Genomic DNA, 24,603 nt, shown 5'->3' with positions numbered 1-24,603 from the left:
AAAGGGGTCACATAAAATTATTTCATTCTTTTATGAAAATGTTTAATGCCCACAGCTAAAGTAGTGAGGCTGTGGATTGAACCCTGCTGAAGATAGTATCTAATATAGAGGCCAGATGAAGGCTGGACCCAAATCTGACTTCACACTGTTCTTGGGCTCAGCATACTCCTGAGGTTCCTGATCTATGAAGCAGCCTTCAGGAATTCTTTCTGCAGCCTTTCACCTGATGAAAATGTTGGTGATGATGACCATCCTAGAATACAATCAGGTTTCTATGTTGTACAAGTAGGTGAACTTTTGCTGTGGAAATTTCCATCTGGAGCCAAGAGAATTCTGTGATTTTCCCCTGCAGGCAGATGCCTTTAAAAGGCAGATCAATAATATGGTTTCCTTTTCGGTGATTTAATCCCTCTGTGTGCCTTGTTTCCCAGGCCTTCCTGTTTTTTGTTTTTCATGCCTGCAGGTCCATGCCTGGACCATTCAGCACAGGAGGGTACATCTGGAAAAGCCACTGTTCAGTGGGTTCCTGCTACTGAGTTGAAAACTTAGGGGATGCAGCTGTTGTTGTGATAAAAACAAGAGACACTTCTCAGGCAGTGTTTAGCTTTAGGAACTGCTGGCTTCACAGAGTCGACTGCTAAATATGGCATTTGAGAAACTGCAGTCAGCAGCAGATGTGAAAAGCATGTTTTAAGTCCCCATTTGCGCCCTCGTATTCACAGAGCAGTCAGCCTGTCCTCAGACAGGTACATGTGGAGGAGTGGAGATCAGAACCGCAGGCACCACAGTGCACAACCTTCAGAAATACAAGTGTCCATCGTTTCTCTTGGAGTCTGGCAAACGGTCAGGTATCTTTAAGATGCCAATGCTATTGTTTTCAGGACTGATGGTAAACAAGGCCAAATCAGAGGAAAAAGGGGCCACCAACTTCTACCACAGGCTTTAGGGTGATGCACCCTGAGAGTTTCTTGAAGTTGAGCTGATTTTTAGCCTCTTGGGTGGCAGTGTGGCCCAGAGCAGTGTTTCTCAGCCTCTGCCTAGGAAACTGGCCAACATGCAGAACCCTGAGCACCTGGCCCCTGCCCCAGAGACTCTGATTCAGAAGGTGACCCTGATGCAGGGGGCTCAAGAAGGATACTTGGTGAGCCACTGGCATAGAGGAAAGAGTCGGGCCTTACATAAGAGTAACCTGCCCACAGACCACTGGCTTACTTCTGGGAGCCTCAGGCTCCTTCTCTGTTTAACAGAGCTATGCAGGTTTGACCTGCAGGGTTGCTGTGAAGATGAAGAATGATGTATGAGCCACACCTGGTAGCAGTGAGTGTGCGGTGGGGCACATAAACCACTTCAGTCCCACCGGGAGCCAGCAGTGACAGTGTAAAGGTCTGTGTGGTCCTGCTCAGCCCTGCTCAAGTTTCTGTGTATCTCTGTTATCATTTGCCACCCTCCTCTATTCTGAGGTCCTTCCCCTGCCTGGGGTGCAGTGGCTGGGCTGAACCCTAGGAGGAGTTTTTCCAGATGTTATCTACCTTCTTCAGGGGAGAAGTGAGGAGCGGGAAGGAAAGCAGGTATTCCCAGTGGCAGGCAGCGCCTTGGCTCTGCGTTTTCCTCTCTCCTGAAGAGGTGCTGATGGTTGGAACAGCTTCCCAGTGGCCTGCATGGCCTGCACACAGGCAGTGTCTGGTGCTCATTAGAACAGCCTCACTCAGTTCATCTCATTCGATCCCTAAAACTGTGGGATGGAAGGAGGACAAAGAAAACTGAGTCCTCTTGTCTCCATTCTTGGTCCACTCCATTCCATCCTCAACACTATCCTCATAGTGATTAAAAAAAAAAAAAAATTCCAAAGGACAACTCTAGACCCATTGATTGTGCCCTGCTTAGCATTCCCTGTAAGCAGCATTCCCAGCTGCTTAGAGCAAGGCTCAGAAAAATTTTCTGCAAAGGGCCATATGGTAAATATTGTAGACGTAATAGTCCAAGAGACAAAGTTGAGGCTATTAGGTAGGTGCAGCACTTACATAACAAGACAGAAGACAAATTTCTACAAAATTTCTTTTCATGAAATTCAAGATATAATAATGAGCATTTTTTTTGGCAATATAGTTCTATAGTTCTACTAATGAGAAAAATAGATTCATTTTGGGAGGAAGATAACTATTCACTTACTTGAAGTTCAAAGGTGTCCTCCATCATCAAATGGGTTGCAAATGATCATGTGTAAAAAATGTTTAACTTGAGGGCCACACAAAAGCAGGTGGAGGGCTGCATTTGGCCTGTGGGCCATAGTTTGGGACCCTTGCTTAAAGGATCAGGTCTCGGCCCCTTCACCTGGCAAACCTGGTCTCAAGGATTTGCCCTGCACCTCTCCCACCAGCAACCCCACAGCCAGCCAGCTCCAACTGCTTTTTGTTCCTTGGATGTACTTTGGTGTCCTGCCTCTGAGCACCCTTCTTCCATCCCACTTCCCGGTCTGGGAATTCCTGTTTCTCTTAGCCTATACTCTTTTTCAGGACTACTTATCTGGACACTTTCCCTAAATCTCTTCACTCCCGTAGATCCCAGTATGGACCTGCTGCATGGAACTGAGCATGTAATACACTTGGGAGGTTACGGTCTATAACTCCCTCATTGGTCTGGGACATTTTTAAGGAAAGGGGCCACTTCATTCCTATTGTATTCATTGCACATGTGCCAAAAACAGGGAGGGACGCTGGCAACCCTGGCCCAGGTCTTCTGACTATAGGATAGTGTTTCCTGTGCCACCTCCACCCCAGGCCACCCAGTTACCTTGGAAGTACTATGTTTTTATAGCTTACCACTCTCCTGGCCTTGGCTGACTGAGCCAGGGGTGGGCCCTGGATTCAAGCCAGGCCTGTCAGTCTTTCCCTGAGGTCTTTGAGGTCTTTCAAGCTGAGACAAGAAAAGGCACAGGGACAGAAAGTAAAACTATGGAGTGTTGCCAGCCTTGATCTTCACCTTGAGGGAAGACACTGCCATGAGAGAGGAGGAAGATGTGCAGAGAGGAGCAAGGAGAAGTCCTGGACAGAGAGCGCCTTCCTGGCATGAGAGTCTGGCTGAGGCTCAGCTGCATCCTGCCGGCTAATCACTGGCTGTCGGCCCTTATTTGGAAACCACAAGACAATAGACGCTCCTTTACACCTGAGCTAGTTTCAATTGTATTCTGTCAGTGACAACCCAAAGACTCCTACTGTTCCGATCTTGGCATTCTCCCCACCGTGCCATTTGCTTCCAAACATTTTTTAAGCCCAGGGACCCCTTGTTCAAAAACAAGTCTTACTTGGAATTCCAAGATGTGAAATAAATGACCCTGTAGTATAGACTGTGCGATACCAACCACCTGGCCAACACGGCGAAACCCTGTCTCTACTAAAAATACAAAAAATCTCCACTCCAACAACTCTGAGCCACATGATCAAAGCCAAGACACTTCTCTCTCAGCTTCAGTTTCCCTCTTTATAAAATACAGAGTAGAGGTACCCAAGTGATATAGTTTGTATATTTGTCCCTACCCAAATCTCACGTTGAATTATAATCCCAAATATTGGAGGTGGGGCCGGGTGGGAGGTGATTGGATCCTGTGGGTGGGGATTTCTCATGAATGTTTTAGCACTATCCTCTTAGTGCTGTCCTCATGATAGTGAGTGAGTTCTCATGACAGCTGTCTGTTTAAAAGTATGTGGCACTACCTCATTCTCTCTCTCTTGCTCCTGCTTTCCCCATGTGACGTGCCTTCTCCCACTTTGCCTTCTGCCATAAGTACAAGCTCCCTGAGGCCTTCCCAGAAGCTGAGCAGATACCAGCATCATGCTTGTACAGCCTGCAGAACCGTAATCCAATTAAACCTCTTTTCTTTATAAATTACTCCGTCTCAAGTATTACTATTTTTTTGCTTTTTCTTTTGAGACGGAGTCTTTCTTGCTCTGTGCCCCAGGCTGGAGTGCAGTGGCATGATCTCGGCTCACTGTAACCTCTGCCTCCTGAATTCAAGCGATTCTCCTGCCTCAGCCTCCCTACATAGCTGGGATTACAGGTGTGCATCAGCAGCTAATTTTTGTATTTTCAGTAGAGACGGGGTTTTGCCATGTTGGCCAGGCTGGTCTCTAACTTAGGTGGTCTGCCCAGCTCGGCCTCCAAAGTGCTGGGATTACAAGCATGAATCACCACGTCTGGCCTCGGGTATTTCTTTATAGCAATGCAAGAATGGCCTAATACACCAACTCTTAGGGTTACTGTAGGAGTTAAATGAGTTAATGTACACGAATTGCTTAACACGGTGCCTCTGGTGTAACAATCACTCAAAAAGCACTGGCTCTTTTTTCACAGGGTCTCACTCTGTCACCCAGGGTGGAGTGCAGTGGCATGATCTCGGCTCTCTACAACCTCCACCTCCTAGGTTCAAGCAATTCTCCCACCTCAGACTCCTGAGTAGCTGGGATTACAGGAGTGTGCCACCATGCCCAGCTAATTATTTGTATTTTTAGTAGAGACAGGGTTTCGCTGTGTTGGCCAAGTTGGTCTCGAACTCCTGGTCTCAAGTGGTCTGCCTGCCTCGGCCTCCCAAAGTTCTAGGATTATAGGCATGAGCCACCGTGCCTGGCCAGCATTGGCTCTTACTATATGGAGGTGACAGATGGGGAAATGCAGGGCATCTGCCACCCTCAGCTTCCGTCTCACCTCTCCCTCACCAAAATGTCTTTGGCATATGGGTAATGTTTAAAGTATTAAAAATGATTGATCTAATATATTTCTTCCTGGCTAGACTGGGGACTCACAAAGACAAGGATCATATTTGTCTTGGTCACTGTTTTTCCTCAGGTCTGGCTAGCACAGTGACTGGCCTATTGAAGGTGCCAAGTAACTATTTGCTAACTAACTGATAAAAGATATGTGTCACCTCACCAACAAATAGGTGTCACACATGTTACCAAATCTAGTGTCTTTTGCAGCAGAATCAGAAAAATCATAAGAGAAAAATACTTGATTTATAGGATAGCCCCTCAGAACTAGTTAATTCTTTTGGTTTGATTAATTATGTTACTTAGGGTTTCCCAGGTTTTCCCCATTTTAAAACTAATGAATGTAATGAAAACATATGATGTAACTTATGAGATACATTTAGAATAAAAGAAAATTTCATATTCATAAACACTTAGATTAATAAAATGAAAATAAATGAATTAAATTCCCAACTCATAAACCCAGAAAAACAATTTTAACAGAGCAAAACAAAATAAGGTACAAGGACAGAAATAGTAAAGATAAAATCAGAAATTAAGGAAATAGAGAATAGGATTTATGGGATTAAAGTCCTGGCTCTTTGAAAAAATTAACAAAATAGACAAACTAAGTCAAGGAAAAAGGGAGAAAACCCAAATATAAAACTAAGAAATTATAATGGGAAAATAACTGTTAAAAAGTAGAAAGTTTTAAAATTCATGATACCACTTTTCAAATCTCCATGCAAATAAATCTGAAAATGTAAGTGAAATGGATAATTATCTAGAAAAATACAGTTTGCCAAAATGACCCCATTAGGGACAGAAAGCTTCAACGGACCACTTTTTGTAAAAGAAATAGAAAAAATCATCAAGGAATTTCCCTACAAAAGAAGCACCAGGCCTAAAGGATGTCACAGAAGACACAAACCTCCAAAGACTACAGAGTTTCAATGCTACATAAATTCTTTCAGTGCACGAAAAATAAGGTAAACTTCCAAATTATTTTTATAAGCAAATATAGCATTGATCCTTAAACAAATAATACATACAAATATTGGCAGAAAAATCCTACAATAAATGTTAGCATATAGAATCAACATCTGCTATGGTTTGAATGTGCCTCCCAAAATGCATGTGTTGGAAACTTAATCCAAAATGCAACACTGTTGAGAGGTGGAGCCTAATGAGAGGGGATTAGGCCATTAGGACTCTGCCCTCATGCACAGATTAATGCTGTTATCTTGGGAGTGGTTTCATTATGAACGGCTGAGTTTGGCCTCCTTTTCTCTCCCTTTCTCTCTCTCATTTCCTTTCACTTTCTGCCAAGGGATTATGCAGCAGGAAGGCCCCTGCCAAATGTCAGCCCCTGAATCTTGGACTTCCCAGGCTCCAGAATTATAATAAATACATTTATTTTCTTTATAAATTACCCAATCTCTGGTAGTGTGAAATAAATTTATTTATTGTGATTTATTTAAATGATCTAAGAAGAACCATCTGATAATCTCCACTGACGCTGAAAAAGCCTTTGGTAATATTCAACATTTAGTTCTAATTAAAAAAGCACTCATGAAAATATAAATTGATGGATACTCTCTTAACATGATAAAATATATAAACCTTAGTTCTAAAACCAGCATCTATTAAATGAAGAATCACTGGAGGCATTTACACTAAGATCAGGAACATGGCAAGGATGCTCATTATCTCCACTGCTGTTTATTATTATATTGGAGGTATAAGCCAATGCAATTAGACAAACGAAATAAATTGGAGGCATAAGAACTGGAAAGCATAAAGTAAAACTAAGTCTATTTGCAGATGATGTAATAGAATACCCCCAAAACCTGGGAGAATCAATGATTGAATTAACTCAAGCAATAAAAGAAGCAATTAGCAGGATATAAAATTGACAGAGAAACCAACTGGGTTCGTATGTAAAAAAAAAAAAATCAAAAGATATAACAGTAGATAAATCTCCATTTATAATAGTAATAAGGAAGATCAAATGGTTAGAATTAAACTTAATAAGAGATATACAAAACCCATATGAAGAACACTTTTGGATGTGCCTGAAAGATATAAAAGTAGGCATGAAGAAATGGAAAGATACCCCTTGTTCTTGGATAGAAGAACTCAATATCACAAAGTTGTTAATTTTCACAAGATTTATTTATAAGTAATGCAATAAAAATACCAGCAAGCTCTTTACGGAGTTAGACAAATTGATACAAAACTTCATGTAGAAAAAAAAAACATGGAAGAACAGCTAGAACATCTGATATTCTAGCAAAAGAAAAGCCATAAGCGTTGTCTACTCCTATCACATATTAAATCATTCTGTAAAATCTCTGTAGTTAAAACTGTGAAATATTGACACATGAATAAACAGAAAGACTAGTGGAAAAGAAGAGAAATCTAGAAATAGACTTAAGTCCATAAGGAAAATCAGTATATGATGAAGGTGTTATCTGAAGTCACTGGAGCATAGATGGGCTCTCTAATTAAATGGTGCTGGACAACTGGGTGGCCATTTGGAAAAAGGGTAAGATTAGATCCATTCCTCATGCCATCCACACAAATAAACTCCAAATTTAAAAGAAGAAAAAGAAGAATGACAATTGAAGAATATGTAAGAGAATTCCTCTATAAACTCAATATATAGAGAGAGCACCACAAACATAAAGGACTGATAAATTATACTATGTAAAAAATTAAAAATATTTGCGTAGTAAAAATAATTGATAATTCATTTACAAAACATATATGTCTAAGAGGCTTACTATGTGTTTTACCCAAAAAGTATTAGCTTAGATCTACCACAAAAGTGATGTCATCCTATCTAAACAAGCCACTTCTAAAGTTTCATTTAAAAGAACCACCACGAGGGAGAGAAATTGACCTTGGAGAGGGGAGGGAGAGCCTACTCTTGTGTTCGTACTGGTTCCAGCTTTACCTTCTTCAGTTTCTTGTGGGCCTCACTGTGGTTCCCCTGCACCAGGTCTGCTCCTCCCAGGAGCCGGTATGTCTCTGCCACCTCGGGACTGAAATCGCCAAATACTCCCACTTTGGCTTCCAGGGACTCTCTCAGGATCAAGGTTGCTCTCTGTGAAAGGAACAAAAAGCTATCTGGTTAACAAGTTCAAAGGCTGATTAAAATCAGTGCCTCTTAAGAAAATTACATAACTTGTATATTTTCACATGGGTGTGGTAGTCTCATGAGCTGAGCCTATTCTCCTCTTGTATTAGTCCATTCTCATGCTGCTATGAAGAGATACCTGAGACTGGGTAATTTATAAAGCCAAGAAGTTTAATTGACTCACAGTTCCTCATGGGAGGGGGGGCCTCAAAAAACTTATAATCATGGCAGAGGGCACCTCTTTCATAGGGCAGCAGGAGACAGAAGTGCTGAACAAAGCAGGGAAAGCCCCTTATAAAACCATCAGATCTTGTGAGAATTCAGTCACTATCACAAGAACAGCATGGGGGTAACCACACCCATGGTTCAATCACCTCCCACAGGTCCCTACCATGACACATGGGTATTATAGGAACTACAATTCAAGATGAGATTTGGGTGGGGAAACAGCCAAATCATATCACCTCTGGTTGAACAGGAGTCAGGAAACAACACAAATGTGAGGAAAGATGTAAACTATGAAGAGAGAGGACACCTGGCAAAATAAACCAGGTAAAGGACACCTGGCAAAATAAACCCACTCAGCCATTACAGGAATCCATTTCAGTTGAGTAGTAAGAACAAAAGCTCACATGGATCAGTCCTCACGTCAGTAATTGTGCTGAACACACACAATTGTGTGTGATCTCATTTAATTTTTGCCGTCTTCTTTAGATGGGTAAAATTTTAATCCTCATTAGGCAGAGGAGGAAACAGGCACAGAGCAGTTAAGAAACCTGCTCAGAGTCAGAGGGCTCAGCTATGTTGGTGCTAGGATCTGAATCCAGCCAGCAATTTTCATACTTTTCTGTTTTTAAATCCATCTCAGCAGATCTTCCATTTTACAACAGCAGGTGGAAATCTGGAGGTTTTTTTTTTTTGTTTTTTTTTTTTTTTGTTTTTAGACAGAGTCTCTCTTTGTCTCCCAGGCTGAAGTGCGGTGGCATGATCCCAGCTCCCTGCAACCTCCACCTCCCAGGTTCGAGCAATTCTCCTGCCTCAGCCTCCCAAGTAGCTGGGATTACAGGCGCTCACCACCATACCTGGCTAATTTTTGTATTTTTAGTAGAGACAGGGTTTCACCATGTTGGCCAGACTGGTCTTGAACTCCTGACCTCAAGTGATCCGCCCACCTTGGCCTCCCAAAGTGCTAGGATTACAGGCACGAGCCACAATGCCCAGCCTAATTTTCATACACTTTAGTCCCATGCTTTTCTCCCTCTGTCCACAATGCCATTCTTACAGAAGTGAAAATACAGCATTCCTGGGCAAATTATCTATGTATAGAACATCCTGAACACACTCCAGGCTTTACTATTCTCATAGGAAATCGTTTAGGAAACTGAAAGTAAACATTCCAACATGATGTGACATTTTGTTTGGTTTATCCAATTTATTTATACTAACATGGAATAAAAAATATGAATTGGTCAGGACACAGTATTTCCTGATACTAGCTTCTTCAGACACCAAAATAGGCGGGGGAAAACCCTGTTAAAGTATGTCAATCCTCCATACTTTCTCCAGAAATTCTTCCACAATCTTCCACATGAAGGCACGACATCAGCTGCAGAGCATGGATGCTGAATTTGACTGCCAAATACAGCATGGACCATGGGAGCTTCCTCATGACACAGCCCCAAAGGTGTCCTGAAAGTGCTCCACAAACAGAAGGACAAGGAGGGCCTTTAATCCTTTTGTTGGCAATAATACAAGTCAGGGGCTAGGGCTGGGGTAGGGGAACCCCATTACAGGTGCTGATGAGGCAGAAATCAATTTCTCAGGTGAAAGAGGAATCCCTGTAGAGGCAGAGTGATTGTGTAACTCACCAGTGAGGCCCCACTGAGGTACATGAGGGACTAGCATTTAAATCTAGACTTGCCTGAGGGTAAAGCCCATCACATCTCCCAACTTCTGAGAGCAAGGACTTAGACTGATGAGAGTGTTGGGTTTGGTAATATTTCTGTGGGAATTGACTGTCAGATTTAGAGGAGCCAGTGATGGGAGAAGACCCAGGGAGACTCCCTTTCTCAAATGAAGCTTTGGCTACTGTCTACAGCCTGACTGGGGAAACGGGGTAGATGTGAAGGAAGTTAAACGGCACGGATTTCTAGGAAACTGAGATGGCATCAACCTCTGCTAGGAAAAGCTTAATGGAGAGGAGTGAAGAGTAAAGAGGACTTAGGCGGGCTGAGAAGAGGGTATGGGCAACTGGGAGCACAGGAGGAGCACATGGCCTGTTGACAGCCAGTGAGTGACCAGGCTGAGGAAGTCAGAGAAGATTCTTGAGCAAAAGAGTGGCATAACTAGAAGACAAACCCTCGTAAAGTAGCTTACCCTGTGGCAGAGTGACCTTCACTTACATTTTACCTTAAAAGGCATTTCGGCCCCCAAAGATCATGTTCCACAGTGCCAATGGCCATGTGCTGTGGGAACATCTGGGATGGCCTGAGTACAGCCCCATTCTTGGCTCCGGGACTGTCCTTGGGCCCGGCCCTTGTTGGCCATGTTTGGCTGGGCAGGGGGTGCCACACACAGGGGTGCCTGGCCAGAGCATGGGGAGGGCTGAAATCCAGCCTCTGGTCCCCTCCAACATGGGCGGTACCTACCTGAGGAAGGGGCAGCTTTTTCTATTATCATAAGGGCACTGGATGGGCTGGTAGTGGCCCTAGAATGAAAAGAGCCATTTTGCTAAACTCTTTGAGGGCAGCTTAGGAGAGTGAGATGCATCTTTTGATCAATACTGATCTGGGTGACCTGGGCAAGGGCAGTGAGGCATAGCATCACTGACAGTGAGCATTGGCTGACTCCGCAAGACACTATGGTGGGAAGCCAGACAGTACAGACGAACTGATGCATGGCCCATGGGAGTCAGAACAGCCAGCTGGCCCGTGGCCAAACATGCATCCACCTCTCTGCTCATCACTCCTCACCACAGGCAAGAGGGTCTCTGCTTTCACAGGTTCAGTCTAGTTGCAAGATAGATGTTAAATATCCACGTGAATATATACTTACAAATATTTGATGACATCAAATGGATTCTGTAAGGAAGAACAATGGGGAGCATCTAAATGAAGCCTGGGGGAGAGGAATCAGAGAAGCTGATAAGAAATGAAGAATGGGTTAGCATTGGCCTGGAGATGAATGAGGAAGGGCCTTCCAGGAGGAGGAAACAGAAGCTGGCACTGCCTGGAAGTGGGAATTAGAAAAGGCCAGTGTGGCAGGAACATGGATCGGGGGGAGGAGGCAAAAATGAGCCTGGAAATGTCAGTGGAGTCCAGGTTGTGGACAATACTGTGGGCCATGTCAGGATTCTGGTTTATCCTGAGGGCATCGGGGAGCCAGTGGACTGGCTTTTACAAATTAGTGTTCACTGGTCAGATCTGCTTTTTGGAAACATCACCATGGCTTCCTTATTCTGAGTGGATTAGAAGAGGGCAAGCATGGAAAAAGCAGCTGAGAGACAGGAACTTGTTAGAGCGGTCCAGGCAAGAGATGATGAGTGGCAGGACTAAAGATGGAAAACAATGGATGCCCCATTATTCTGACCTGAGCACTCCCCTTAAGTATTCTAGAGATGTGAGGGGAGATGGGGAGGGAATATGATGCCCCTGGAAGGCATTTCTCTCCCTGGGGTTGGGTGACCAAGAAAACTCCCATTTGTCATGTTGATTGTGGCCCTACTTTGGCCCGAGAAACATGTGTGTATCTATGTAAAAGCCCATGTTCCCTAACTGAGAGAAGGTGGGGGTAGTGGGGGGATTAAGGATGAGAAAAGAGCTGTGGGGGAGGAGGTCTACAGATGGCAAGGGAAATAAAGTTTTTCATTTCCAAGATTTGCCATGATAGAGTTGAAAAAAATATACAGCGAGCCCTCCATATCCATAGATCACAAATTATATGGGAAAAAAACAAAAATAACAATACAACAATAAAAACAATACAAATAAAAAATAGAGTGTAACAACTGTTACCATAGCATTTACATTGTATTAGGTATTATAAGCAATCTAGAGATGATATAAAGTATTCAGGAGGCTATGTCTAAGTTACATACAAATATGACACCATTTTGTACAAGGACTTGAGCATCCTTGGAGTTTGGTATCCTTGGGGGTTCTGGAACCAATCCCCCACAGATACTGAGGAACAACTATGTATATAGATATGTGTGTGTGTGTGTGTACACATACATGTACTGTGTACACATATGTGTATATATGTATGCATGTGTGGTTTTCTAGGAAACTGAGATGGCATTAACCTCTGATAGGAAAAGCTTAACAGAGGCTGGGCACAGTGGCTCACACTTGTAATCCCAGCACTTTGGGAGGCTGAGACGGGTGGATCATGAGGTCAGGAGTTCAAGACCAGCCTGGCCAAATGGTGAGCCCCGTCTGACTAAAAGATTTTAGCAAACTAGCTCTTTAGTAGAGCCCCATCTCTACTAAAAATACAAAAAAATTAGCTGGGTGTGGTGGCGGGGGCCTGTAATCCCAGCTACTCAGGAGGCTGAGGCAGAGAACTGCTTGAACTCGGGAGGCGGAGGTTGCAGTGAGCTGAGATTGCACCACTGCACTCCAGCTTGGGTGACAGAGCGAGACTCTGTCTCAAAAAAAAAAAAAAAAAAAAAAAGAAAGAAAAAAAAGAAAAAAAAAAAGAAAAGCTTAACAGAGAGGAGTGAAGAGTAAACAGGACTTAGGTGCGCTGAGAAGAGGGTGTGGGCATATATGCACACATACATATATATACACATACATATATACATATATATGCACACACATATATATAATGTGTTCCTCAGTATCTGTCGGCGATTGGAGATATATATATATATATATGTATTAATATGTATACACACACACACACACACACAAAAGAATATAGCCACGGTATGCTAGGCTTTGCAAGGAATACGTTCCCAAGGGTTTAATTACCAATGAATATAAGATCTGGGATTTGTTCTACTTTTATAAGCCATGTAAATCATGCTTGTATGAATCAATACTAAACAACTGAGCTGTAACTTCTGCACCGTATAGTTTTCCTTAGATATGCAAATTCCATTCATTACCCAAACTGAGGAGAGAGGGATTAGACACACTAACTGCCACACTATTCCAGCCAGATCTGCAGGGCTTCAATAAGCAGGGCCTGTCCACTATTTCTTTAGGATCTTTTGTAGGTGGGCATGACAATCTATATTCTCATGAAGTCTCCTAGCTTCTAAGAGCAAGTATCTCTGGAAGCTACCCGAAAGGAGCCCTAGCCTTATTTATGTGTCCCTCTAGAGACTGGCACATGCTTTGCACACAATAGGTGCTTAATGGATGCTTGCAGAGTAAAGGAGTAGCCCTTTGGATATCAACTGTGAATAACTAGACAATTGTGATCCAAACTCACTTACCTCTTTTTGTCCAGTCATTTGTAGAAAATGGCAAAATTCATCTTGAATTGAAAGAAATTTGGTTCTTCCCATCCCTTCAGAATCTTTAAGATGAGCCATGCTCTCTTGAAAATACTGCTCAGCTACATCTGAAGAAAAGCATTTATTATAACTTTGAAAACTGCTCACAGATTTGAAATGGAAACAGAATAAATATACTGTTAGCAATGTTGAGCTATTTGAAAAGAGGTATTGGGACAAGAAAAAAAAAAAAACAGTTAAGACTGTCCTTTGCCCATTAATCTGCCTGTTTCATTAGAAAGAATTTAGGTCTCGAAAGATACCATAATCTACTTTCCTTGATTTTCATACATCTAGCTTTCCTGGTGATACATAAAGAAAAGTTACTGCAAAAGAAGAAACTACGCCCTAGATCTGAACACACTGGTGAGTTTTCAGGTTGATCAACCATCAATTCTTCCTATAACCTTAGTTTTAGGGTAACTATAACTTTACTGAGGGTAGGACTCTGAAAGTTCACTTATTTTGATGTATTTGGAGGGTAATTTTGGTATGTATTTCTAAAACATGAAAAATCTTGCTGACATGCTGCTGAGGGAAGAAATCATTCAAAACCCCAATCATTCCAAATACTTCAACATACAGGTTATAATACAACACACATATTTTTAAATGCATGCCAATCTTGAATGCAAGAAATAGAAAACCTCAGGTATGGAAAATGATGACAGAACTAAAAGCCAGAGAAGCGAGTGGGAGCTGAGGTTGAATGGCCCATGAGCATATTAGAAAAAAGGTCCATCTACTAATACTGGGGCTTTCTAAGTCTGAGCAGGACTAGGGACGAAGCCTAAGGATCATTTGTGGTGGAAAGCTGAAGAGAACTCCCTGCAAAAAGCTGGTGTGGCCCCCAGAAGTCTAAGGTGACCTGTGACCCTTGCTCTTGTGTAGTACCTCCCCTGTGGTTATGGATGGAACTTGTGAGTATGAAGATACAGTTCTCCTGAGATGAGCTTATGTTATAGGGTACAGCTGACTTTAAGAAAGTGAGATTATGGCCGGGGGTAGTGGCTCACACCTGTACTTCCAGCACTTTGGGAGGCCAAGGTGGGAGGATCGCTTGAGCCTGGAAGACCTGCTTGGGCAACATGGTGAAACAAAAAATAAACAATACAAAAAAAATTAGCCAGATGTGGTGATGTGCACGTGTCATCCCAGCTACTTGGGAGGCTGAAGTGGGAGGATTGTTTGAGCCCAGGAGGTTGAGGTTTCAGTGAGCTGTGATCACACCACTGTACTCCAGCCTGGGTAACAGAGCCAAGACCCTGTCTCAAAAGAAAACAAAAACAAAAACAGATTATCCCCTGGGTCAGACTTAATCACAGCTGCCCTTTAAAAGCAGAGAGTTTTCTCTGGCTGGTAGCAGAAAAGGAAGTCATATTTATGGAAAGCATGACAGAGATTTGATGAGAAGGATTGTGCCTGCTGCTGAGATGGAGAGGGATATGGTGGAAGGACCTATGGGAGCTGAGAGGGGTCACTGGCCACCAGCTCTCCAGAAAACAGGGGCTATAGTCCTGCAGCTGCAAGGAACTGAACTGTGCTCATAACAGGTACGAGCTTCAGAAAGGACCCCAACCTCCAGTTGAGAGTGGAGCTGGCCAACAAAGCAATTTCAGCCTTAGCAGAGAAGCAAGCCTTACCACACCAGACTTCCAACCGACAGAACTGCGAGGTAATAAATGGTGAACAAATTTGTTATGCACAAAATAAAATGAATACAGGCAGTGCTATGGTCTGAATGTTTATCCCCCTCGAATTCACGTGTTGAAATCTAACCCCTACGGTGATGATATTCAGAGGTAAGGCCTTTCAGAGGTAATTAAGTCATGAGGATGGCACCCTCATGAATGGGATTAGTGTCCTTATAAAAGACACATCAGAGAGTTTCCTCACTCCTTCCACCCTGTGAGGACACAGTGAAAAGACAGCTGTCTATGAACCAGGAAGCAGGTCACCAGGCACCAAATCTACCAGAGCCTTGATCTGGGAATTTCCAGACTTCAGAACTGTGAGAAAAAAAATTCTGTGGTTTATAAGCCACTTAGTCTATTGTGTTTTGTTATAGTTTCCCAAACAGACTAAGCCAGGAATCTCTAAAATGAAGATAAGAACAATTGCACTTGTTCCAGGTGTGGACTTAAGGGTGTCTACCCAGAGGCTCTGACTAGAAAAAGAATACCTGAAATAAGCATATATGCAGTCTGAATGTGTACCACCTACTTGGTCTGGAAATCCTGAACCAAGAAACCAGCACAGAAACTAGTCTGAAACTGGAAAAATCACAGGGCTCTAGCACAGGGTTTGGCAAACTTATTCTGTAAAGGACAGGATGGTAAATATTTTAGGCTTTGCAGGCCATATGATCCCCATTGTTGCTATTCAACTCTACTGTTGTAGCATGAAAGCAGCCATAGACAATACATAAATGAATGAGAATAACCATGTTCCAATAAAACTTTATTTACAAAAACAGGTGGTGAGCAAATTTGGCCCATGTGCATAAGTTTGCTGCCCCTACCCTAGTAGAGGAAAATGTGATGGCTTCCTCCCCTGGGAGACATAGGACTCCCATAGAAGCACCTGTTGAAGATAGCTTAATGGTGACACATGACAAGCACATAAAGTCTGTTGGGGAAGATTATGAGCCATATATACAGCGGTCTACTTGACATTTCTACTTGGAAATATCATATTTATTATGCACTGTACAAACCATTATCTTCTGCTTTTAGAAATTTCCTCAATATTTGGTTATTCCTTTCTATCATTTCTAGTTTTGTATTTGTACTTTCTCTCTGTTTTCTTGATTAGGCCAGCTGGTGTTTTATCTGTTTCATTATCTTTTCTAGTGAATTGATTTGGATTTATTTTTCTCATTCTGTGACGGTAATGCCAGGTGCTTCCAAAGTGGCCTCCATGGTCTTCAGGTACAGCTCTCTAGAACACATGAGGATCAAAAATCCAATTAGCCCCTGTAAAGTGTGCTGCTTCTTGGAGGCAGCAGGATGAGTGGCAAGGAGAGCAGGCTCTGGGCTTGCGTTATCTGGGCCCAGGTTCTGGCTCTACCCCTTATAGCTGTGTGCCTTGCTGTGTGTCTCAGGTTCCCCATCTGGAAAAGGGGGACCATTATATTAATAACTCCCTTATAAGGAGGTGTAAGAAGTAAACAGATTAATGCACACGAACAAATGATAACAGGACTGACCTATAGCTGGTGCTCAATAAATGTTGATGATTTTAATTTTAGGGACAGTTTTGATAATTGTGGCTATGGGTGTCCATACTGGGCTGAAATAGCAGGCAGACTGGAAGCAGCAAGTGGCAGAAATGGACAGTGAGAGGAGAGAAACATGAAAACACACAGAGCGATCAAAAGACACAGAAGTCTAGCATCCTTTGCAGATAAACAGCCCTGTACACCTCAAGAGCTCTGAGAACATGCCTGAAATTTACAATGAGAATCGTGGGTCTTAAGAAATGATCTAATTGTATTCCATAGGATCTGTGTTAGAAAGGAGAGACGTAAACATTTGGGAAATATGTCTACCAAATGTAGTCAACCTAAAGATAGCTTAGGTCTGAAACAAGTTATGTTCATCTGCAAGATTTACTCCATGTAGATTTTAGACAGTTGCCAGACAGGAGCAGGAATTGCACTCAGTGCCAGCTGGCCCTGGGGTCTGCAGTTAGGCAGAAATCAATTGAACTGGATCCCTGTAACCCTCTCTTTCAATGGGGCCTGTCCCCAGCCACCAGCAGATGCATTTCTGGAGCACTACTCAGAAGTTTTTGTCTTGGTGGGAGAAAATCTACCACATGGAAAATGTTACATCTCTTCCTCATAGCTGACCCATGCGAGAAAACGTTACAGATTTAATGTGCAAACTGAGTATTAACTTTGGCTACTTTGATAATCTAACGACAGCAAATGTTGAGGATGAAGTGGCATTAATTTTGTTGATTATAAAAGCATTACAGAGATGAACATTCATGACTAAAATGAATGAAGATATTCAGGAGTGGAGTACTCTTTTGGTATTTTAATTTTCTGGCTAATTGAGAGTTAACTAAAGAATGTAGCTGAGTAATTCTTTTTAAAAGTAAAGATCTTTCCGCATCTCAGCCTTGTCCCTAAAGATGGGCCCTTACCGTGAAGACCTGCAGATGTATAAGGCATGGGGCAATTTGTGCACTGAGTTTCAGACTCTGGGCTTTGGCCGAAGCAGCATTGCCATGCTCAGGGAAAGGCAGAGGCCAAAAGGGCTAGGAAGCACTTCCCTGCCCTCTCCCAGGGTAGGAGCTGGTCTCCCTGGCACAGGTGGACACAGCCGCACCTCACATATATTAAGCCCTTTTATTTGTAATGTTCTCCCACCTCCCAGTATTCCTTCCCCTAACAGCCCATTTGGGCTGGTCCTCTCAACCCGAGAATGGCACGCTCCTGTCCCTCAGTGCAGCTCAGCTCACAGAGAAGCTTCGAGGGAGGATGCTGCGGGGTTCAATTCCAACTAATGCGCAAATGGCTCCTAACCTCAGACTTAGGGACGCCCAGTCATATTTTCCAAAGAGGATGCTTGTTAGTGTACATGGACCTCCGGAAGAGGGAATGGGTGCAAGGGAGGAACGAAGAGAGGAGAGTGCGGAAGGAGTGTATTCCTTACGTGAAGGCAATGTGGCTGCTGAAGTGACAGAAGGCCAGGCGTTGTGGTGGGCAGACAGAGATGGGCCCTGCCTGGGAATCTGCCCTCTGGGGACCGCCTCCTCAAGTCGCTGCTCTCTTCCTTCAAATCCTTAGCTTCTCTAAGGTTTTGTGCTTTTCCCATTTTTGTTCCTGGTAGGTCTCTAGTCACAGGGGGATAAGGCCAGATAGAGGGTTCCCAAACAGATGTTGTCACATGCAAGCCAACCACACATGAGGCATCTGTGAACTCAGGTTAGGACCCCTGTATATTAAAATGGTCTAGAGCTGAGGAACAGAGGAAGGTCTAGTGCATCCACGTGGGCACCCTCCCTGTCTATAGATTTCAAACCACTTTTATCTTTATCTGGGATACAAGAAAGCTCCTTTATTGCAAGATCCTGATGTATTTCCCCCAACCCCCTCACCTCCAAATTAACTTTGAGAACTAAATCCACATGAGCAGTCTTTTAGGGGAGGGCAAATTGAGTCCTACAACTACAGCAAAGGGGTCACTTCCTGAGAAGCAGTTTATTCTCCTGGCAATGGACATCCCAGTCTATCTCCACCTGGGACAAGTGACAACAGGATTTCCAGAGGGATAGGAAGTCATAGCCCCTTAAAGTGGCTGCCACCTCCTGGCCTGAACCTTGTGCCCTGAAACAGGGTGTGGGTTCACAAAGAGCCAGCAGTTTCAGCACTCTCACACAAGTCCATCCCTACCTTTAAAAACCACTTCTAGAATCCTCTGCAATCTGATGCCGAAGGCCTGGGCAGAAGCTGAGGTCATTTTCTAAAACACAGGAGCATGACTTAGCCTGTAAATCTGAGCCCTAATGGCACAGGTGTTCCAAGGCCGTGAATCTTCTATTTCCACTCTAACAGAATGTTTAGGTTGGCGGTGAGTTACAGCAGGGAGAAGGTGTGGCTCAGCGGGCAGGGTGGTTTGACGTCTCTGCAGATGGCTCTGTCTGAGGACTTGGAGCCACGTCATTCCAAAAGACCCTGAAAGATTCTGTGTAGAGATGTTCATATACAGGCAACAGAAAACAAGGCTTCATCCCAAGAGCAAGAGGAATGCAGGACTGCAATGTTGCCCACTGCCGGGGAGGCCAGGAGGCTTTTAATTAAAATAAATTCCAGTAACCCTGCGTTCATTTCCCTGTGGCTGTCCTAAGGCAGGAGTTGGAACAGTAAGGACAGTTTTCATTAAGAGGGAAGCCTCTGTGTACAATGTGACGACTGTCTTTTGTAGCAGTCTTAGGAAATAGTCCCTACTCTGTACCAACCGTAAAGGCTTTAAGGACCCCAGGGAGTTTAAAAATGGAAAGTCCCAAATCTTAGCCTGGCGCTAACCCAGAAGAGCTCCCTCACCCAGGAAACGAACACATTGAAGCTACTTAGACCCTGCTGGGGGCTGCTGTTCGAGGCTGCTAGCCTGTGGAGGCCACATGGGAAGCCTGAGAACACACAAAGCCTGGAAGAGACTCTTTCCTCACCCCAGAGCCTTCAGCGGTCCCCACAGGAGACCCTCTTCATGAGGAACACTTTCACAGTGCCATAGACAGGGGCCTGTGACATGGCTTCAGGGCTGCTGCTCACTAGCTATGTGATACGAGGAAGTCTGTGGCCATCTCTAGGGACAGGTGTGCATCCATAAAGTGAAGTGATCCAATGGCAGCAGACCACGTGTGGCTCGCAGGGTATAAATATGCAGCGTGCCCACACACGGCCTGGTCACCATTGGGATCTGCCTGCCTTAAGTGTCCTCACCACCAGGAAAGTGACCAGCCCCCTCCGCCACCATAACTTGGGGCCACCATGTAGTGAAGGCTTCCAGCAACCTCAAGTTCCTGTCACTTGTCTTGGTGATGTAGATGCATTTTCCGTCAGCTGTCTTAAAAATCCTTTTTGAAGCTGAGTCAGGGTAGAAGTTACATAGGCTTCTCTAAGAAGTTCTGAACACAAATTACAAAGCAGCCCAGAAGTGAAAAACCCGAACCTCAGGAACGTGGTCACCATGTTGCTCATGCACTTCAGCCTCCCCAGGAGAGAAATGAAGGGACAGGCTTTGCTCTCAGACACAATGAAGGGACAGCAGCTGGTGAGCAAGCTTGATGAGGTTTCAGCTCTACCCTAGCTAGAGGGGCCAATAGCATAAACCTGGGTGGGGAACAGGCCTCCTCTTCTCCTCCGCTGGCCCCAAGGGCTGCCAAGCCCTGTAGCCCCTACCTGCCTGTCCTTTAGGGCTGCTCAGAGCCCTGCACCCTCAGCGGGGGTGGGGGTGGGGGTGGGGGTGGGGGTAGGGGTGGGGCAACTCCCTCTCTGGGTCTGGAGTGTGGTAAGTGGGTGGCACCCGGGGTCCATTCTAGGCCTTGCTTGGCCTCTAACTTGCTGAATGACCCTGGACCCTAATCCCCTAGATGTGACTACTCTAGAGTGACTTCCAGAAGTTTCTGAGAAGGGATCCTCCTGATGCCAGTGAAAACAGAGTACGGGGCATCTCTTTCCTTCTCTGGGCCTCAGCCTCACTCCACTGCACCCTCACTTCCCCTTTCTCCCTCGCTCCGTGTGGGGCACAGAGCAGGGATGGATGCCACATGTGCTGCTTGGGGAGCTCAAAGGCAAGGCCAAACTCAGGCTGGTTGGGCATTTTGTAAAAATGGGCCCTGAGAAGCAATAGAGGAAGTTTCTCTCAGAGCGCACAGGGGACCAGAGGAGTGGGAAGTCTGAAGGGAGAGAGGCAGCTGGGGCGTGGCCAGCCATGGCTTACTCTCACTTGACTGTACCACCAGGCCCCGCTTGGAGGCTCAGGTTGGAGGCATCATGAGAGGCAGCAGGGACAGCTAAGAAGAGCATGGGAAGGTAAAGGACACCTCACTGTGGCTGCTCCCAGGTGTCCATGTTATCTGTCAGGGGCCCACAAGACCTAGGGCCTGTGTACACCGGGGGTCCCTGATTTCTGGTCTCTCTGGAACACACGGGGCCCAAGGAGCATCAGTAATCCAGTGAGCAGCGAGGCGGGAGGGCCCAGCACTGGGCAAGCTGAGAAGGCAGGCCACAGGGGAAGAGTTGAGAAAAGGGAGGGTCGTGTAAGGTAAAAAAGAGGAGACCTGGGTGAGATGCAGTGCCCAGCTCCTGATACTGACATTTTTCTAGTCTACTGTGTAAAATGTGGCTAAAGGCTAGGACCAGTGGGGGCGGGGGGGATATACATATTCGTGCATAGGAAATTATATCTTAGGAATCCACTTAGCCCCTTCCCACTAAGCTCTAACCGGACAGAGCCCATTCCATCTGCTGTCACTGGACACTGCAGAACTCCCCAGCCTGCAAGAGCCCAGGCCGCAGATGGGGCTACTTCCAAACAAGGCCGTCTGCACTCAGCAGGCTCTGCCTCTCAAAGGCTGATGCTGAAATGTTCTTGGCTTTGAACCATTTCATTTTAATATCCTTTAGGAGATGAGTTATAAACACAAAGCCAATGCCTTGAACACTTAGCAGGGTTGGGAAAGCTGTTAATACCAAGTTTGTCTATGGCTGCTCTGGGAAGCTGGCCAGGCTCAGGTTCGTGACATTCCAGGAGCCTGAATTGGGAATCTTTATGCGATCACAAGCCTTCGTGACTTCTTGGGCAGTTTTGTCTGCATAAGGAATACAGGGAAGGCACAGAGCAAAAGGATTAGCTTGTGCGTCGAGACTGAAACACTTGCTCCTTGGCCACTGGCGTTTTGTTAGTTAGAGGGCAATGCCTTCAATGGGCATTCCGCACGCAAGCAGGCAGGCTACAGAGAATCCTCAAAGGAGAAATTTTTCTCATTAATAATTATTTTCTTCAAAAATCAAAACCAAAACCAACCCCCCAAAAGTCTTTGTACTCGGTACAAACAGGTTTAAGCACAGGAGAGCAGAGCTAAGATTCCCCCTTGGTGCTGGGTAGAACATGCAGATTTGCTCCTGGGATCCAGCCAGGACTTCTGAATTAGAAGTGACCAACGTCCAGGTCAGAAAGTCCTGTGCTGTTGAGAGCTGTAAGGGATTTGGTTGCCCCTTAGTTGTTACACAAAGATAAGTTGCAAATTGCCTTCTCTTATTTCTCCCTGGTGGAGGCAGCAGAGGCCTGGAGAAACCTAGGCTGCAGTGGATTTCTTTCATTCCTGCTGTGGGGGCAATGGCCACGTGAGGGGACAGCAGAGAGGTGACATAAAAGACAGTGGGAATGTACCCACCCGTGCTCCTGCTGCAGCCCCTGGCTGGGTGGTGCCTGTTGCATTTCTGCTTCTAGAGGGAAGCTGATTCCCCACACGTGCAACACGTGCTGGCCTGGTGAGCTCTTTTCCAGCCTTTCCCACATCTGCCACAATGGGTGCAAGGATTTCAATGGCAGCAGTTTTTAAACTATGTTCATGGAGTAGGAATAGTTTGAGAGTTCTTCTTGCTTTTTTTGTTTCTGATTTGCCCATTTAGGTGATTTGTTTGAGGCCTCAGGGGCAAAGGTTTATGCTTCTTTTTGCACCTGTTCCAGGACTTCATGTTGCTGCAGGACAATCAGCATTTATTTCTAGCTCACTGCTTCTCTGCCCTGGCTCCTCATTTAGCATTTACTCACCTTTAAGGCCTCAGTAAGCTTTTTTCCTAACAGCATCAGGGTGATAAACAGTTCAAGTGTCTTCTGGTTGATAAGTACTGAATCTGACAAGGGCCTGCCTAGGAGCACCATACAGACTGATGGGGACTTAGTCCTTTTGGGGTAGAGCAAAGAGTAGAAACAGTAGTTCCCTCGGATTCATGGTACTTTCTGGTACGAAGAGGTGGCAGTGTGAACTCATCTGTAAAATGGAAGGTCCTGTCCTGCCTCCAAGGGTTGTTAAAAGGATTCAATGAGCATGTCTGTGGAAGTACCAGCACCTGTATACAAGAGGCGCCCAAGTGCTGCTGCTATGGTTGTTACTGTCATTGTTGCTGTCATTATTATGATTCTTGCTTGCTCCTGAGTCTCTTCATCTTTTTTTTTTTTTTTTTTTTTTTTTTTTTTTGAGACTGAGTCTCGCTCTGTCGCCAGGTCGGAGCGCAGTGGTACAATCTCGGCTCGCTGCAACCTCTGCCTCCAGAGTTCAAGTGATTCTCCTGCCTCAGCCTCCTGAGTAGCTGGGACTACAGGTGTGCACCACAACGCCCAGCTAATTTTTTTTGTATTTTTAGTAGAGACAGGGTTTCACCATGTTGGCCAGGATGGTCTCTATCTCTTGACCTCGTGATCCACCCACCTCAGCCTCCCAAAGTGCTGGGATTACAGGTGTGAGTCACTGGGCCCAGCCTCTTAGTCATCTTTTGCTTCTGCTTCAAGCAACCAGTCCTCCAGGCCTAATGCAGAAGCCACCCCCTTTCCCAATTTGTAAAACTATCAGTCCCAACTCCTTGTGCCTGGGAGAAGTTGTCTTCTTACCCATCTCCTTTATGTTTCTCACTTTTTTTTTTTTTTTTTTGGAGATACAGTATTGCTGTGTTGTCCAGGCCGGAGTGCAGTGGCACAATCTTGGCTCACTGTATAACCTTTGCCTCCCAGGTTCAAGTGACTCTCGTGCCTCAGCCTCCTGACTAGCTGGGACTATAGGTGTGCGCCACCACAACCGGCTAATTTTTGTATTTTTTAGGAGAGATGGGGTTTCATCATGCTGGCCAGGCTGGTCTCGAACTCCTGACCTCATGTGATCCACCCATCTTGGCCTCCCAAACTGGTTCCTCACATATTTCAATTCTGACTGGCAAGTGAGCTTTCCGGGTGCACGTCACCAAATGCCCTCAGCTGCTGCAGGTTGGAGCTGAGATTCTCCACATGTTCCTGGGCCCCAGGCCTTCCCATTGGCACTCCAAACCCTTCTCTCTGGGCTGCCTTCATTCTTGCTGTGTCCCTTTTCTGCCCCACACTTCACGGATTCTTTGGTGGGCCTAAGGATGGAGGAGACATGTGCAGTGCCAGACCCTATAATGTGACATGGCGTAAAGAGCCTCTGGGGTGGTTGGCTGCCTGGGTTCATATCTTTACCACTCACTGCTTATGGGTCCTTGGAAAAATTACCTAATCTCTGGGTGCCTCAATTTCTCCATCCAACAAATGGGGATAATTGTACCTATCTCATCGAGTTGCAAGGATTTCTGAATTAATAAATGTAATGCGGTGAGAACCGTTGCTGGTATGCCATATATAAGCAGTAGCTATTAATATTATAACTGTGTGAGGTCATTTAATTATCATATATTTATTATCTGTATCAAATAGGTATTATTATCATTTTCAAATTAAGAGAAGGCAATAGTGTGCTATAGTTAGACTGGAAAACTTTTAAAAAATATAAAACTAAAATTGGATTGCCTCTGATTCTGTAAGTCACGCAAAGCAGAGTGGCCTAACTTCACAGCTATGGGACAATAGCATTCTAGGGCACAGATTCACTAGGTCCCACTCAATTCATACCTGCAGTGAGTACACTGAGCACTGGGTCAAGTGCTGGAAACCAGAATCCCTCTAGGCAAA

The 24,603-nt window shown here is 44.8% G+C and overlaps 1 protein-coding gene across 4 annotated transcripts in view; it reads right to left on the bottom strand.

Annotated features, from left to right (window-relative positions):
- TTC23 (tetratricopeptide repeat domain 23) overlaps positions 1-24,603 on the bottom strand; it is a 119,603-nt gene that overhangs the window by 12,094 nt on the left and 82,906 nt on the right. For all 4 annotated transcript variants that reach the window (XM_050799815.1, XM_050799817.1, XM_050799818.1 and 1 more), the window contains 2 exons: positions 13,328-13,455; positions 7,699-7,848 (listed from right to left, as the gene is read on the bottom strand). In XM_050799815.1, the coding sequence (XP_050655772.1) occupies positions 7,699-7,848; positions 13,328-13,455 (278 nt within the window). The remainder of the gene's footprint in view (positions 1-7,698; positions 7,849-13,327; positions 13,456-24,603) is intronic.

Source organism: Macaca thibetana, chromosome 7 (assembly GCF_024542745.1).
Source record: "Macaca thibetana thibetana isolate TM-01 chromosome 7, ASM2454274v1, whole genome shotgun sequence".
Lineage (NCBI taxonomy): Eukaryota > Metazoa > Chordata > Mammalia > Primates > Cercopithecidae > Macaca > Macaca thibetana.
The sequence above is the reverse complement of the archived record's forward strand: the minus strand, read 5'-3'. Positions and strand labels throughout refer to the sequence as shown.